General features: G+C 32.9%; 1 protein-coding gene across 4 annotated transcripts in view; it reads right to left on the bottom strand.

Annotated features, from left to right (window-relative positions):
* The window catches only part of SEMA3A (semaphorin 3A), a 695,593-nt gene that overhangs the window by 639,022 nt on the left and 40,325 nt on the right, over window positions 1-16,246 (bottom strand). For 3 of the 4 annotated variants that reach the window (XM_072965111.1, XM_006211741.4, XM_072965115.1), the window contains exons 3-4: window positions 10,073-10,140; window positions 7,112-7,143 (exon numbers count right to left, since the gene is read on the bottom strand). Coding sequence is in view for 2 of the 4 variants with exons in the window: in XM_006211741.4 (XP_006211803.2) it covers window positions 7,112-7,114 (3 nt within the window). In the remaining 2 variants the exon portion in view is untranslated. The remainder of the gene's footprint in view (window positions 1-7,111; window positions 7,144-10,072; window positions 10,141-16,246) is intronic. The other variant, XM_072965113.1, reaches the window with a different exon arrangement.

Below are 16,246 nucleotides of genomic sequence, written 5' to 3'. Positions count from 1 at the left end.
ATCTATCTTTCTCTGACAACTCACTAAGCATAATATTCTCTAGGTCCATTCATGTTGCGACAAATGGCAGAATTTCATTCTTTTCATGGCTAAGTAATATTCCATTGCATCTTAAGCCTACTGTCTGTGGACTGGCACTTGGGTTGTTTCTATGTCACAGCTATAGTAAATAGTGCTGTTATAAACATTGGGGTGCATGTATCTTTTTGATTTTTCCAGATATATACCCAGGAGTGGGATTGCTGAGTCATTCAGCAGTTCAATTTTCAATTTTTTAAGGAACTTCCATACTGTCTTCAGAGTGGCTATACCAATTTACATTCCCACCAACAGTGTAGGAGGGGTCCCTTTTCTCCACACTCTCTCCAGCATTTATTATTTATAGACTTTTTGATGATAGCCATTCTGACCAATGTGAGGTGATACCTCATTGTGGTTTTGATTTCCATTTCTCTAATAATTAGCAATGTTGAGCATCTTCTCATATGCCTGTTGGCTATCTGTATATCCTCTTTGGAGAAATGTCTGTTTAGGTCTTAAGTCTTCTGCCCATTTTTTGATTGGGTTGTTTGTCTTTTTTGCCATATTGAGTTGTATGAGTTGTTTGTATATTCTGGATAGTAACTCCTTGTCAGTCAAGTCGTTTGCAGACATTTTCTACCATTCCTTCAGTTGTCTTCATTTTGTGGATGGTTTCCTTTGCTATGCAAAAGCTTTTAAATTTGATTAGGTCCCATTTGTTATTATTGCTTTCATTTATTACTATTCGTTATTTGTTATTTTTGCTTTCATTTCTTTTGTCTTGGGAGACTGATCTAAGAAAATATTGCTATGATTAATGTCAGAGAATGTTTTGTTTATGTTCTAGTTTTATGGTGTCATGTTGTATGTTTAGGTCTTTAAACCATTATTTTTGTATATGGTATGAGGGAGTGTTCTAATTTCACTGATTCACATGTAGCTGTCTTGTTTTCCCAAGACAACTTGTTGATGAGACTGTCTTTTCTCCATTGTATATTCTTGCCTCCTTTGTTCTAGATTAATTGACTGTAACTGCATGGGTTTATTTCTAGGCTCTCTATTTTACTGCTCCATTGATCTAGAAGTCTGTTTTTGAGCAAATATCATGCTATATTGATTACTGCAGCTTCATAGTAAAATCTGAAGTCTGGAAGGATCCAGCTTTGTTATGGGTTTTTTTTTTTTTTGGTTTTTTTGTTTTTTCCATCAGTATTGCTTTGGCAATTTTGTGTCTTTCATGATTCCATATAAATTTTAGGATTATTTGTTCTAGTTCTGTGAAAAAAGTACTGGGTAATTTAATAGGGCTCACTGTACAAATTGCTTTGTACACTATGGACATTTTAACAATTTTAATTCTTCTAAACCAAGAGCATGGGATCTCTCTCCATTTTTTTTAATCATCTTCAATTTTCTTTGTCAATGTCATATAGTTCTTAGCATATGAAGTCTTTTGCCTCCTTGGTCAGGTTTATTTGTAGGTAGTTTATTCTCTGATGCAATTATAAAAGGGATTTTTCTTTTTTTACTTTCTCTTTCTGATATTTCATTGTTAGTGTAAAGAAATGCAACAGATTTTTATGTGTTGATCCTGCATCCTGCTACATTACTGAATTTGTTTATCAATTCTAATAATTTTTGTGTGGAGTCTTTAAGTTTTTATATATAAAGTATCATGTCATTTGTGTATAATGACAGGTGGTAGGTTAAGTTGTTTATTTGAGATGTTTCTTGTTTTGTGAGAAAGATCTGTATTGCTATGAACTTCTCCCTTAGAGTTACTTTTGCTGTATCCCATAGATTTGGTATGGGTGTGTTTTTATTTACATTTGTCTCTTAGTATTTTCTGACTTTTTTTTTATTTCATTGTTGACCTACTTTTTTTTAGTAGCATGTTGTTTAGTCTCCATATGTTTGTTCTTTTCTCATTTTTCTTTCTGTGGTTGATTTTTAGTTTCATACTGTAAGGTCAGAAAAGGTGCTTGAAATAATTTCTATCCTCTTAAATTTGTTGAGGCTTTTTTGTGACCTCATGTGTGACCTATCCTAGAAAATGTTACGCGGGTGCTTGAAGAGAATGTGTATTCCAGTTTTTTGGGGGGGATGTAGTGTCGTATAGATATCAATTAAGTCTCAGTCTATTTTGTCATTTAGGACCTCTTTTGATATTCTGTCTGGAAGATCAATTCATTGATATCAGTGAGGTGTTAAAGTCTTTTACTATTATTGTATTACTATCAATTTCTCCCTTTTTCTCTGTTAGTATTTGCTTTATATATTTAGGCATGGGTGCATATATGTTAACAAGTATAATATCTTCTCCTTATGTGGATCCCTTTATCATTATATATCCTTTTTTGTCCTTCTTTTGATATGAGTATTTTATCCTTTGTTTGATATGAGTATTGCTACCCTTGCTTTCTTATTTCCATTTGCATGAAATTTCTTTTTCCACCTCCTTGCTTTCACTTCGTGCGTCTACTGCCCTGAAGTGAGTCTCTTGTAGGCAGCATATTGTAGGTTCTTGGGATTTTGTGGGGGTTTTGTGTGTTTGTTTTTTAATCTAATCTGCCACTCTGTCTTTTGATCAGAGCATCTAGTCCACTGACATTTAAGGTAATTATTGATAGGTATATACTTATTGACATTTCAATCCTTGTTTTCCAGTTGTTTTTGTAGTTCTTCTTTTTCATTTATTTGTTTTATTTTTCCTTCTGTGGTTTGATGATTTTCTTTTATAGTATCTTTGAGGTCCTCTCCTTCTGGTTTTTGTCAATCTATTGTATGTTTTTTATTTGTGGTTACTATGGAGTTTAAGGATGTTGACCTATAACTACACCTAACTGCTTTAAACTGATAGTGATACACATTCTAAAAGATGCACATCTACATTTTGTGATTTTTATGTCCCATTTTACATCTTCATTTTTATTCTTTCTCTGTTAATTTTAGTTATAATCACATAATTTTTATTGCTTTTTAATCTATGTACTGGCTTATTTAAATTATCTTCAATCCTTTTACATATTCGCCTTTTCTATTGTGATTTTCCCTTTTTTACAGATTCTAGCTTCTTTACTATTTTGAAAAGACCCTTCAATATTTCTTGTAGTGTAGGTTTAGTATTGCTGAATTCTTTTAGTTTTTGTTTATCTGAGGAGTTATTTATCTCTCCTTCTATTTTAAATGGTAATCTTGATGGATAGAGTATCCTAGGTTTCAGATTTTTCCATTTCAGGACTTTGAATATATCATGCTACTCCCTTATGGCCAGCAGAGTTTCTGCAGAGAAATCAGTTGATAACCATATGAGGTTTCCCTTGTAACTGATTCTTTGTTTTTTCTCTTGCTGCTTTTAGAATCTTCTCTTAATATTTTCTAATTTCTTTTGGTGTGGGTCTGTTTGGTTTCATCTTACTTGGGACCCTCTGTGCTTCCTGTAGCTGGATATCTGTTTCTCTCTTTAGGTTTAAAAAGTTTACAGCTATAATTTCTTTAAATACCTTTCAATATCCTTCTCCTTCTTTTCTCCTTCTGGAAACCCTATTATGTGTAGGTTAACATGCTGTATATTATCCCATAGATCTTGTATGTCGCTTTTTTTTTTTTCACTTGTCTTTCTGTCTGCTATTCTGACTAGGGGATTTCCAATATTCTATCTTCCAGATCACTTATTTCTTGTGTCATTTAGTCTGCTATTCATTGCTTCTAGACTGGTTTTTTCTGGGCAATTGATTTTTCTCTTTTGATTGGTTCATCTTTATAATTTCTAGTTCCTTGATAGAGTAATCTGAATTTGCATCAATAATCTTTCTTAATTGTTTTAGTATTTTTATTACCTCCTTTTTGAACCAGAGGTCTAGCAGAATGGTGAGGTCTGTTTCATTGTTTGTTCTTTCAGGGGATTTCTCTTGTTCTTCTAATCGGGAGTAGTTCCCTTGCCTTTTTACTTTACTTAACTTTGTCTCTATGAATTTAGGAGAAACCAATATCTACTGTGATCTTGAAGGGGTGTTTTTATGCGGGAGCATCCCTGTGTACACTATGTGTGTCCACTAATGCTGGTGTGAGGGCTGGTTTTTGTATGGATGCCATCCACATCTTTCCTCAGAGTGTGCTGGTCATTATCCGATTAAAATAGGTTGTGGTTGGTGTTACAGATGACTAGAGCCTGTGCTGGATGTGAGCTGCAGCTTCCTCTCTCCCCTGTAGCTGCCACTGCCCTGTCAGGGGCAGGGTCTGCTCCCCAGCTGTTGGAGTAGAAGCTGTGAGGGTCGAGTTTGATCAAGCTTCTTTGCCCATGAGTTTGTTCTCTGCCCTAAAGGAGGTGATTGCTGAAGCAAGTGAGACCCTTCTATTCACAGCAGACCTATGCGTAGTCTGTGTAGGTATCCAGCGTTCCACTCAGAAGCAGCCCAAAGTCGTGTCCTTTCTCTGTTGTGTTCATCCCAAATCTAGTGCAAGGCTATGATGTGGAGTAGGGTAAGGCGAGGGGTCAGGGAGTTGTGGGTACAGGAAATGAGGTAGCTGTACTGATGCCTAAGATCTGGGCTGCCTCTGTGACAGACTTCTCCCAGGACCTGTCTGCCCCAGATCCAGTGCTAAGCTGTGATATGGATTGGGTAGAGCCCGGACTTCTGCCCAGGGTTTGCCCACCCAGGATTCAGTGCTAAGCCATTGTGTGTTCTTGTGGCACTTCCTGGTATGCACTGAAAATGGTCTCCAATGCTCCACCCACATCTCACCCCAGACACCCTGGTCTGTCTTCGTGCTGATTGCATGCCAGGCTGTGGTGTGGAGTGAGTGGGGCTGAGTCACTGGCCCCTTTGGAATGGGAAATCGGTGAGGTGACAGCCACCAGTGCAAGGTTTTCTCCCTGACTGTTAGCAAGCCAGTGCGGACACACTCTAGAGGGTCAATTTTTCACACCTACTTTTCCCTGCCTGAATTCTGAAACAAGTCAGGTAGAGGAATAGGCAGAAGGGAAATAAAAATGCCAGCTTTATTGCTGATGGAGCAGGTATCATGACTTATGTGTACAGCATCCTAATCCTTAGGTGTTGGTATCTTTATCTGAATTCCAAAATTAGACACACTCATCAGTACAGTCACAAGCAGAGCTACAAAACTGCAAGTCCTGCCCTGCAGCCTTTACCTCCAAGCTTACCACATGGCCAGGTCCTGACCACCTCCTGTATCTACACTGAAAGGTGAATCCCAAAATGCAGCACGTAAGAAAGGAGCTGACAAAGCAAGCCCAGTTCCTACTCCCAAAGCTACCTGTCAGTTAAGTTACTCCTTTACTCCTGGGAAGGCACAAATGGGAGCAAAGAGAGATCAGGAGAGTTGTCCTACTGGATATTCCTTTGAATAAAGGGAATCATCAGGACGAGGAATTACTATCTTCTCAAACAGAGGTGAGTACTAGTCAATCATGGACACAGTGACTGGTTATCAGTGCATGAAAAATGTTAGTCTTTCCAGATATTCAGAGAACATTTACAGAATATGTCTTTTGTTAGTACTATGCCAGTATCTGAAATACAAAGCTTATAAAAACATGGCTTCTAATCTCAAATAGTTTACATTCTAAAACTATGTTATATATGCAAAAGAGAGTTTTAGAAATCATCTTAGGTACTCAACATAATTAGAGATCTGCACCATACTGTTAAAATCTTTCAATCTAATTTAAATTATGAAATCATGGAGATGACATCTATATCAAATGTTATAGACAAAATACAGTCATGAAAAACAATAAGCTACTTTAAACTCCACCAACTTCAGTAATTCAATTCTTATCAGATGTTTTACATTCTCGATTCTTCCAAGACCAAAACTTCCAAACTTTTGTCTTTATAAAAGTCTTTTTTTTTTGTTTGCCTCCCAGACATACGATGCCTCCCTATCAATGCCTACATACCATTTATTTAACATAAATACTTTGAGTTCTATAAAAGTGAAGAAGAATCACATTTTGTTCCTTTATTCTCTCAAAGGTGGACTTTATTAAAACATGATTCTTTGGGTCTTTGCCAAGCAACTGAGATAGAGATAAAGTAGTATAACAAGAACCTTCTGGTTCTTTCAGTAACAAGCACCAATCAATAGGATTATGCTAAATTTCATGCTATAGCAGGTCATATTTTATCAAGGTTCCACTGCATTTACAATGAACAATAGCTCACTATGTAGATCCCTTTTCTAACCCTCATAGTAGTTCTTTAGGCCTGGAAACTCATCACCACAAAACTTTTAATATCAATGTCGAAAATATGAACATATTAGAAAAACAAAATTATTTTTATGTAACTTCTAAAATATGTTGAAAGTACATATTCCTAAAAAGGAATTTTTATTATTGTATAAATAAGTATTTGTACATAATAGAAATAAAAACAGTTAATATTTATTCAGTGCTGTCTAACAGCAACTGGGTTTAGGGCCTTGAATATGTTATCCCATATGTTAACTTCATGATGACCCTATGAAATTGATCCTATTGTCTCTGTTTCATGTATAAAGAAATGATTATAAAGGAAACAAAATTCAGCCAAAACTGAAGTATTTAATTGCTCAAAATCACAGTTAATAAGTATAAGCAATGCTGGATATGAACTGGGGTCTGGAGGTCTCCAGGACCAGACTCATAAATATTCTGCCTCCAATACTCCAACCGAATGAGAGTGTATATTTATATAAATTTTCTCACATGCAATTAAATGTCGGTATAAATAAATAAATATAATATGTACTATGTTTATATAGCATATATTATATTATCTATACAGTAAGAATATATAAATTATAGACACTTACCTTATTATAGACATGCTTATAGATGGACTTTGCATTTGAAATTATGCATCTCTTTACAGATTTTTACATAACAGATTATACCAGATGACCACTTACTGCATATAAATCCAAGCAACCTTGCTGCTATAAACTAAAAGCTTAATACATCAGATATTTGTACCAGCAAACCTAAAACATACCTGAAAGAAATTATATCATAATACACATATACCCACATGTCTTCTATATTAACATGACTTATGAATTAAATAAATAGATAAAATCTTACCATGAAGTTGATTCTGTAGAAACTGGCATGTACTGTGAAGATATAAATGATATATTCCTTTAAATTATGAATTATAAAATAAATATGCAGTATAGTTTCTTCTTTAAATTCCCACTGGAAAAGCACACATAGGACATAAATCCCTATCCTTATTTGGGTTCTTTTGGCTTTAATAGGTTACAAACATTAGCATGCAACAGAATCAGCTGGAGAGCTTATTAAACTACAGATCACTGGACCCCACTTCTTGTGCTTCTGACTCAGTAGGTCTGGATTGGGCCTGAGAATTTCCATGTTTAACCTGTTCACAGGCGATGATAACGGTGCTGGTACATGGACCACTATTTGAGAAATACTCTTAAGGATCTCAAAGGATAAAATCAAACTCTGATCTCTCCCCTTACCTTCATTGTGTAGATCAAGTCTTTGGGTATCAACTGGTTTGTGAGGTTGTAGACAAGTGAGGAATATGTCCATCAGTAAGTAGTTTAAGTAAAGGTGTTCCCAGAAATCCCAATATATTTAAATCACCTGAGGAGCTTCTAAAACTGCCTTTGTTCAGGCGCCATCCAAAACTAATTAAATCGAAGTTCTGGGTTTGGAATTCAGGCAACAGTAATTCTAAATCATCCCCGGTAATTTCAACATGCAGCCAAGTTTGAGAATAACCGATAGTGAGAAAAATCTAGCAATGCCTATACCAGTGGCGGCAAGCAGCATCCTGCATAGTACAGACCTCAAGGATCTGAAGACTGTCAGTCTTAGGTCAGTCACTGTGTACTATTTTTCTATCGAATGTATAAATTTTTATAGTTATTCATAACTATATAATCAATAATGATGTGTTCTAACTTTTACAAATACAAATGATGTTTATAATACAATTATGGTTTAATAATTATGGTCAAAAACTCATAGAATATGAAAAAGAATATGTATATATGTATAACTGAAGCACTATGCTATACACCAGAAACTAATACAACATTGTAAATCAAAAAATTAAAATTAAAAAATTAAAAAAACTATAAACAAATTCAAAAAAGAAATTAAGTGAATATGGCAATTAAAATGGGGATGATTCTGATTAAAAGAGACTTTGATCAGCCTATAAAGGAAATTCAGTCATAAAGTGATCAAGTGGGAAGTTTCCTAAAGAGGATGTAAGAAAATCTATAAAATTATGTTCTCAATTTACTCCTGACCCTTATTAACAACATCTTTTAATATATTAAATAGTTGTTCTCACGCTTCTATTCCTTGGGCTAGAAATCAATAAATTTAAACGTGAAGCTTTTGATAGACTCTCATTCTAAATTTTTTTCAAATTTTATCCATTATTGGTATCTGCAACTTTCTTCAAAATTAAATGAACATTTCTTATCAAAATAGTATTTAGTTAAGTCCAATGAAACCTTAACAGTATGACTGGTCTCCTGAAAAAATTCCATATCATCAAGCTGTGTACTCACAAGACCTTTTCAGTATGTGTTATGCAATTGTTCACTCAGAGTTGAGAAAATACTTTTAAAATGTTCAAGTATCATCTCATAAAAATAATTTTCCTTGCCTGGGATAATATTAATGACAATATCTTTTATTTTTATTCAAGCAATTCATAAAATATTAGAGACATTATTGCTCCAAAGATATTTATTAATTGACCTTTTACAGTAATATTATATGTTTGTCTTTGAATCATAAAACAAAATGAAAATTAATAAAACACTAAAATGAATAACCTCAGTATTCAACATATTTTGTTTATTTCTACTATGAACAAGGTATTGTAAAAGCAGTAAATATTATGGTAAGATGACCTAAAAACAAGGATTGATAAACTGTAAGGGCAAGATATTAAATATGTTAGGCACTGAAGGCCACCTACAGTCTCTGTCATATTCTTTTTCTCCTCCTCCTTCTTCAACAATCACTTATAAACATAAAAATATTCCTTGGCTTAGAAGCCATACCAAAACAGGCTATGAGCTGGCTTTGGCTCCTGGCCTGCAGTTGGTTGACCTGTGACCTAAAATGCTTTTAGAGTATATTACTATTATTATCATCATGGCTTTCGAACCAAGATTTGAGTAATACCACATACAAATTTGCAACCACGTTTAGAGAACGTTCATGAAAGTGACCAAGAACTGAAAATGGTTACAGATCTGCATAATTAATCCAGAATTGTGGAAACCTAATGATTCAGTAACATTAAGTTATACAATAGTAACACTACTAGAATAAGCATAAGGAACACCTAAAATAGAGACAGCTGTGCATGATTTACTTTAGCCACAAAATTCAGTATCATGTGCCAAGAATCTGACTTATGAGGCAAAGAATAAAAAGGCACAGACTTCCAGTAATGAAGTGTCACCCACAGAAGAGGAAAATAAATGCAAAATATTACATATACTTGAATAAGGACAATATTCAGTAACATAGGATGCAATTATCTGTTCATGATTCTGTGTCCAAAAACACAGACTGTTTTTAAAAAGCATACATACTGACTCCTATTTTTATGTTGGAAACATTTCTCATACCCTTGAAATACACATCTTTAAAATATGTTTTTCTACATGAGGTAGATTAAATTACACTATACTGATACGATATAAACATAGTATATGTAGTTCCTAGTACTTCCTGAATAATGTTCTGGCTAAACCAGCTAAAAATTGCTTAGCTACCTTTTTTTAGATTTTTGTTGTTGTTGTTGTTGTTGTTTGGAAGACTTCTGAGAAAGCCATCATATGACATATATACCTATATATTGCATCCATTCATATACTTTAAGAATCACTGAGCTTAAAATAGAATATTTTTTCTCAAAAGACTATTTTTACTTTTGCCTGAAAGCTTTACTAGTCATTATTAGTTTTCTGTCTCAGGGAGAGAAAATGAAATATACTAGAAGAACCATTTCAAGACCAATTGACTTTATTGCCTACATACCAATTCTGCAGAATTGTTTGGGAAATGAGGCAGAAGGAAGCTGTTGAGAAACCACAGTAGGAATCCATCTAGGAAAAAAAATTAGTATGAACTAAATCACATCATCCCGGTATATTATAGAAGGCTGTAAAGACATATGAAAGAGAGACTATGTCTTAATTGAAAAAAAAAAGACAGGAAGCAATTTATGATAATTTATATTATGTACAAATAAATAGTGTATGATATGTAATCCTATTATGAAGTCTTTGATATATGCATATAGATAAATCTAAAATGTGAAATAAAATACATATATAAAAATGGCTATTTTTTGCCTTTTAATCATTTTCTAACCATTTTATTCTGTTCTTCAGGTTGTTTAGTTGGAGAAATACACCTTATTGTTGGTTAAAACATGACCAGTAACCATGGCTTAGTGTTTGGAACCCACTGGATTAGTGTCTTACTGAAATTCCAGGGGGTAGCCACTGTGGATCAGTTAGAGCATCACTAAAGAAGGGGGAAAAAAACTTGTTCCCACAAAATACACTGCAATTAAGAGCAGTTCTTTTATAGAGGGATTACCTGGAGTGGTGCTGAGGCACTTAGAGGAGTGTAGATGATAAACAGGAAAAAAATGCAGTTGTGCACGTGAGCACTGAGTATCTATTCCTAACTCTTGCAATGCAGGGTCTGTCATCTCATGCTCCCCACAGGTGTATTTACACAAAACATACACCGAAGTGGCAAAGTAACATATTTTACATTTACATGTGAATCATTTTATTTACTTGTTATTGTCTAATACACATTACCTGACACTCTCACTGAAGAAATATTAAGTCAACTTTCAGGCTTCCACAGCAGTGGGCTCATAGAACTTCAACAATGGCCCCTATTTGGTGAAGATGCTACTTTGAATAATGATTTCCACTTACTTGTGCTGTCGCTTGTTAATTATTTGAACAGACACATATCTGCTATTTTGTTTACTAGAATTTGTGAAGAAATATTTAAATATTTTCCTACTCTCAAGGTTTGGGCAGAAAAACATGTAAAACAGAAGGATACGGTTACTATACTAGAAGTATGCAAGAATGGCATTGCAGGCATAAAGAATGTATTGGTAAATTTTACTCACACAGAGTAAAACAAATTTCAAAGAGAAAATGATTCAGAATAATCCTTAAAATTATTTTAAAGATGTAAAAATACATTAAAAAGACAGAATGGAAGGAAAATTAAAGTTTAGAAGTATCAGAGGATTAATATATTTGACTAATTAGAAACATTAGATTATACGAAGAAATTTTTACATGTCCTGATATTTTGCTTTTTTATTTTTAGTAAGGAAAGGGCAAAATTCTTTTCTAGTAAATATAATTAGTTTAGGAAAAGAGCACAGGCATTTAAATATTAAAAAAAGTCATTAAAATTTACATACCAAAGAACCATAATAAACACTGAATTATATATTTCTAATTTTCCAATCTGCCAAAACAAAATTTATTTTGCTATAGAACATTTACATGAAAGTAGTATAAGAGATTTATTCCTCCAACTTTGAAATATAGCAAAACTCAGAGGTTACTTGTGTAATGTATTTGCATTCTGAAAGATTTTTCAACATTACATAAATTGTTTTATGGAAAAATACGAAAATAATTTCTCCAGTTTATAGTATGTGACATATAAAATAATTATATGAAAAAATTATCCTGCTCCCAAGGAAAAAGCCCCCTCAACCTACAAAAAGTGATATTTGTTGGTAACGAATCAGAGATCTAAGAAAAAATTTTATTTTCTGAAATAAGCTTTTTTTCATTGCTTATTATCCACCCAGTTAAAGTGGGTGGCTGAAATCTATTCAGCTGGCAGAAGGAGGGAAGTAAGTCTGACACATGTTTTTAAATATATATATATATGTATATATACACACACACACACATATATGTGTATATATATAAAACATATTTATATATCATATTGGAAAAATAAAAAATTATATTATGAAAATGGACTTTCCACTCAAATTTTTACTTGCAGAAAAAAATGGAAAACTTGGCCTTAATGTTTATGTATTATTCCAAATAGCACATAATCAACAATGTAAGTGTGACCTTTCTTGAACTAATACTCTCAAATGCTAAACTCACATTTTGCTTCATTTAAAAGAGAACAAATCTGTTCTGTTCCATATTGCCATCTCAGACTTAACTAAAATAGCAGGGTTCCAGAAACATTCTACTGTATTTACTATTAGTCTGCACAGAGATGCAGGGATGACTGTGATAAATTAGGGTGGCAACTGATAATGAGATATGTTTCAGGAACAGTGTCAAACACAAAGGTTAATACTGGCTTTATCTTTAAATTTTGCCTTTTTAATATGCTGAACAGCCAGGAACTGGTTATGTGCATGTCATCAAAATATTTCATTCCTCTATCAAAAATTGTTGCCTAGAATCTCTCCAAGAATGCAATAAATCCGTCAATTAGAAACGAAAGTAAAAAAAAAAAAAAAAGAAATGAAAGTGTTTTTAAATTTCATAGGGGAGAAACACATTAAGAAACATTACTGCAAATTACATGAAGTATTTTCACTTCTTCATGTACTATGCTAAGGTTTTTTTTTTTCAAATTTATAAAGTTTTATTAATTATGCCTTTAAGTATACTATTAGAAATACAAACTGTGATATGAAGATACTTCCCTCTTTGCATTTCAACAGAATCTCTTTCATGTTTTCATAAAATCAAGTTTAAAAATTAACAATAAACACCAGGTATCGAAATACTGAGTTCATTTCTGAGTCAGATTCCATCAAAGTGTCCATTTTTTTCAGACTGAAGAACTGCTATATGAAAATGGAAACAATGTTTGAAATGAGGTGACCCAGTTCATTGTCTCCTGAAAGCCTCCATTTTTGGAATGTGGACATTAATGTGATAAAATATTTTTATGTTAATTCCTAGAATTCATATCATCTTACTTTTTTCCACTGAAATGTCATCACTTTGTGATTTTTGTATAATGTGTCACAATTTTTTTCTCTCAGAGATAAAAAATATTAACCTAAATAAAAAAATGACACATTTTCAGTGGTATACTACAAAGTCAACACCTTATAAAACACATTTGGAATTTTGGCCATCTCTTCCAAACCATAAATTATAACTTCATGAAGTTATAATAGTTATAAATATAATATTTTCTCTAAAACTCTCAAGTTCCATAATTACTATTCAAACTAAAAAGCGCACAATGAGATAGTTTAAATTATTAAGTATTTTACTGATTTGTGAAAAGTAATGGTTTCATATTTGGAAATGTAAAAAAAATCAATTAGATCAAGAATAAACTGATAACATTCTGGTAAATAATTTGGTAAAGAATTATCACTGAAAAATCCTAAAGTAAAAGTCTTCCAAAATTGTTATATTTTTTGTATGTAAAATTATACAGTAATCAGGCTTTTTTTAGTTGTCCAGTCCTGCATTTTCCATATCTTTCAATATAAAGGCACCAATAGAAAAGTATTGATTGATTCAGAGTCCCTCCTCCAAATAAATATTTGATCTAAAGCAATCCTGTAGAGACTATTTAAGCCAAATGCTCCCCAAAATATACTCATTTTAAGTTTTAACTTAATTTTATAATTAAAGATTGCTGCCTTTTGTTACCAGAATAAAAGATGAGTTTGGGAAAGATTTGCTCTTCAGCCTAAATTTATAGCTATTGGCATATAATACTGTATAATAGGCCACATGAAAAACTTATTAAGCATTTATTCCCCCAGGTCTGAGAATCTATATGCTGAAGTTTGCCTGATCTTCAGCAGAGAATCTCTGCTTCAGGCTACAGTAATGAGACAGGTCTTCGCACTGCATATCTTTGAATTAGTTCTGCTCCATATGTCTCTCATTCTCTTCCACATACCAGTTAACTAACCATGGCATGTTCTCCTCAAGGTAGCAAAAAAATTCAAGAGAGAGCATGGCCTCCTGCATAAGGGCTTCTAAATTCCCCACTTGCAACCTGACTACTCATACCCTATTGGTTAAAGAAAGATACATGGCAAAGCCCAGGGTTAAGGAGCAGAAAGGTATACTCTGCCCTTAGTGAGAGGATTAGGATGTTATATGACAAAGAGCATGGATACACACATGAAGAATTTGATCAATAATATAATCTACCAACATATTATTGGAAGACATTACCTCAACCTATATTTAAATTCAGCTATATTTCTGAAGACACCTCTTCTGGATCATAAAGACATAGGTATTATGAATAGATTTATCAAAATATACAGATACTCTTTATTAAAAATATTTCTTTAAATTTTAAACTAAAGCCATTGTACGAGATTAAAGATTTTAGCCTATTAGGTATTATAGATTATTATAAAATAAAAAAACAAAGATGCATATTTCACTTTAATCATCTTTCACATGTACCTTTTCAGAAATCTATCTTAGAAAATTATTGCCTCAATAAAGACTAAATATTTATTATTTGACTAGGTAGAAATTCCAATTTACAGTCTCTTAATCCACCTTCTACTAATCATATTCCTTTTTTTCTTTCTCAGTTTTCAAACAGTGATGTCTTATTTCCAATTCCTTTTTTTTTTTTTTCTGGATTTAGTGACCTGTAACTTCTACTTAAATCAATGGTTCTCAATTTGTTACCTATTAGAATCACCTGAGGAGCTTTAAAATTAAAAATACACTAATATCCAAGACACAACCCCAGAAATTCTGATTTAATTGGGTTGGGTGAGGCTTGAGCACCATTTTTCTTTAAAAATCTCCTGCGTAATTCTAATGAACTGACAAGACTGAGTACCAATAATTTAAACTCAAATCCAGTGTGTATAACTATAAATCTTTTGGTTGCAAATGTGTAATGATTTCAAGAGAGTAGTCAAATTAAGTAAGAAAGAGAATATGATATATTATGAATATAAATAGTGCAGGGGTGGCTTTGGGTTCAACTTGGCCAAGGGCTCAAACAATGTGCCCAAGGCCTACCTCTCTGATCTCTTTGCTCTCTGTGGGTACTATTCTTAGAGAAATCTCATGATTACATAATGACTGCAAGCAATTTGTGTGGTGGGGCCATCCCCCTCTTCATTCATATTCAATAAGAGAACATCTTTTTCCCCCAATAACCGAAGAAAGTACTGTACTTTATTTAAATCATATGCCCTTCTCCAAGTCAATCACTGTGGTCAAAAACATGAAATTATGTTACTTGATTCAGGTCTAAATCCTACATCTTACTCAAGAGCTGAGAGTAAAAATAGCCTCCTCTAAATACAGGTGAACAAAATAGGATTATAGAGAATGATCTAAGAACAGAAATCAGTCATTCTTTATATTTACATTTGTAGTTAATAGGGGGTCTCTCTTACATATTGTGATATATAATTTATATCATGTAGGTGCATCATTCTAACTAGGGAAACAGAACAATGTTAGAATATGCAACAATCATAAACTGCTGCAATGCCAGTGTTAACACTGCTCAATAACATAAAAAAGAAGTCCAATAAAATTAATTTGCCTCTCTGGCTATCAATAAACTATATTTATTCAGAAAATTCATAAAAAGGAAAAAGCTCTTTGGAACTGTCTTCTGATGCTTTCCAAATATTAATTATGGCTGGTACAATATACAATTTAATATAGACCCCAAATGACTACTGACTGACTGTTTTAATAGAACTCCCAAAGTAGAAGTACTCAAGAAAATAAAAAATCAGAGTTTGGCATGCATGTTGCTGAATAATGTGCAAAACTGTCAGCTTTCAAATTGTTTTAGTACATGAATCTAAATAAGAAAATTGTGGATGATTCTACCAGTCAATTATAAATTCCACAAACATGATTTCAAGAGAATGTAAATGTATGAATAATCAAGATACAAATGTCCAATAAAGTGACAAATTCCATTGTTCCCAGCATAAAAACATAAAATAATTATTTCAATTGATTTAATCTAGGCTTCATTCACATAGGTCTAGAAAAATTATAGTTATTGTTTTTATGTAAGTTTATATATCACATAGGGAGATCTTCCTATATAAATATGCCTAGATATGTGTTTCTAGTGGTCATCTTAATTTAAAATAATCTCTTCAGTAAGGAAATGAAAATTATGTTTCTTTATTTATTAATGTTGGCT

This window comes from Vicugna pacos, chromosome 7, assembly GCF_048564905.1.
Source record: "Vicugna pacos chromosome 7, VicPac4, whole genome shotgun sequence".
Taxonomy (NCBI): Eukaryota; Metazoa; Chordata; class Mammalia; order Artiodactyla; family Camelidae; genus Vicugna; species Vicugna pacos.
This window is presented reverse-complemented; position numbering and strand designations above follow the sequence as displayed.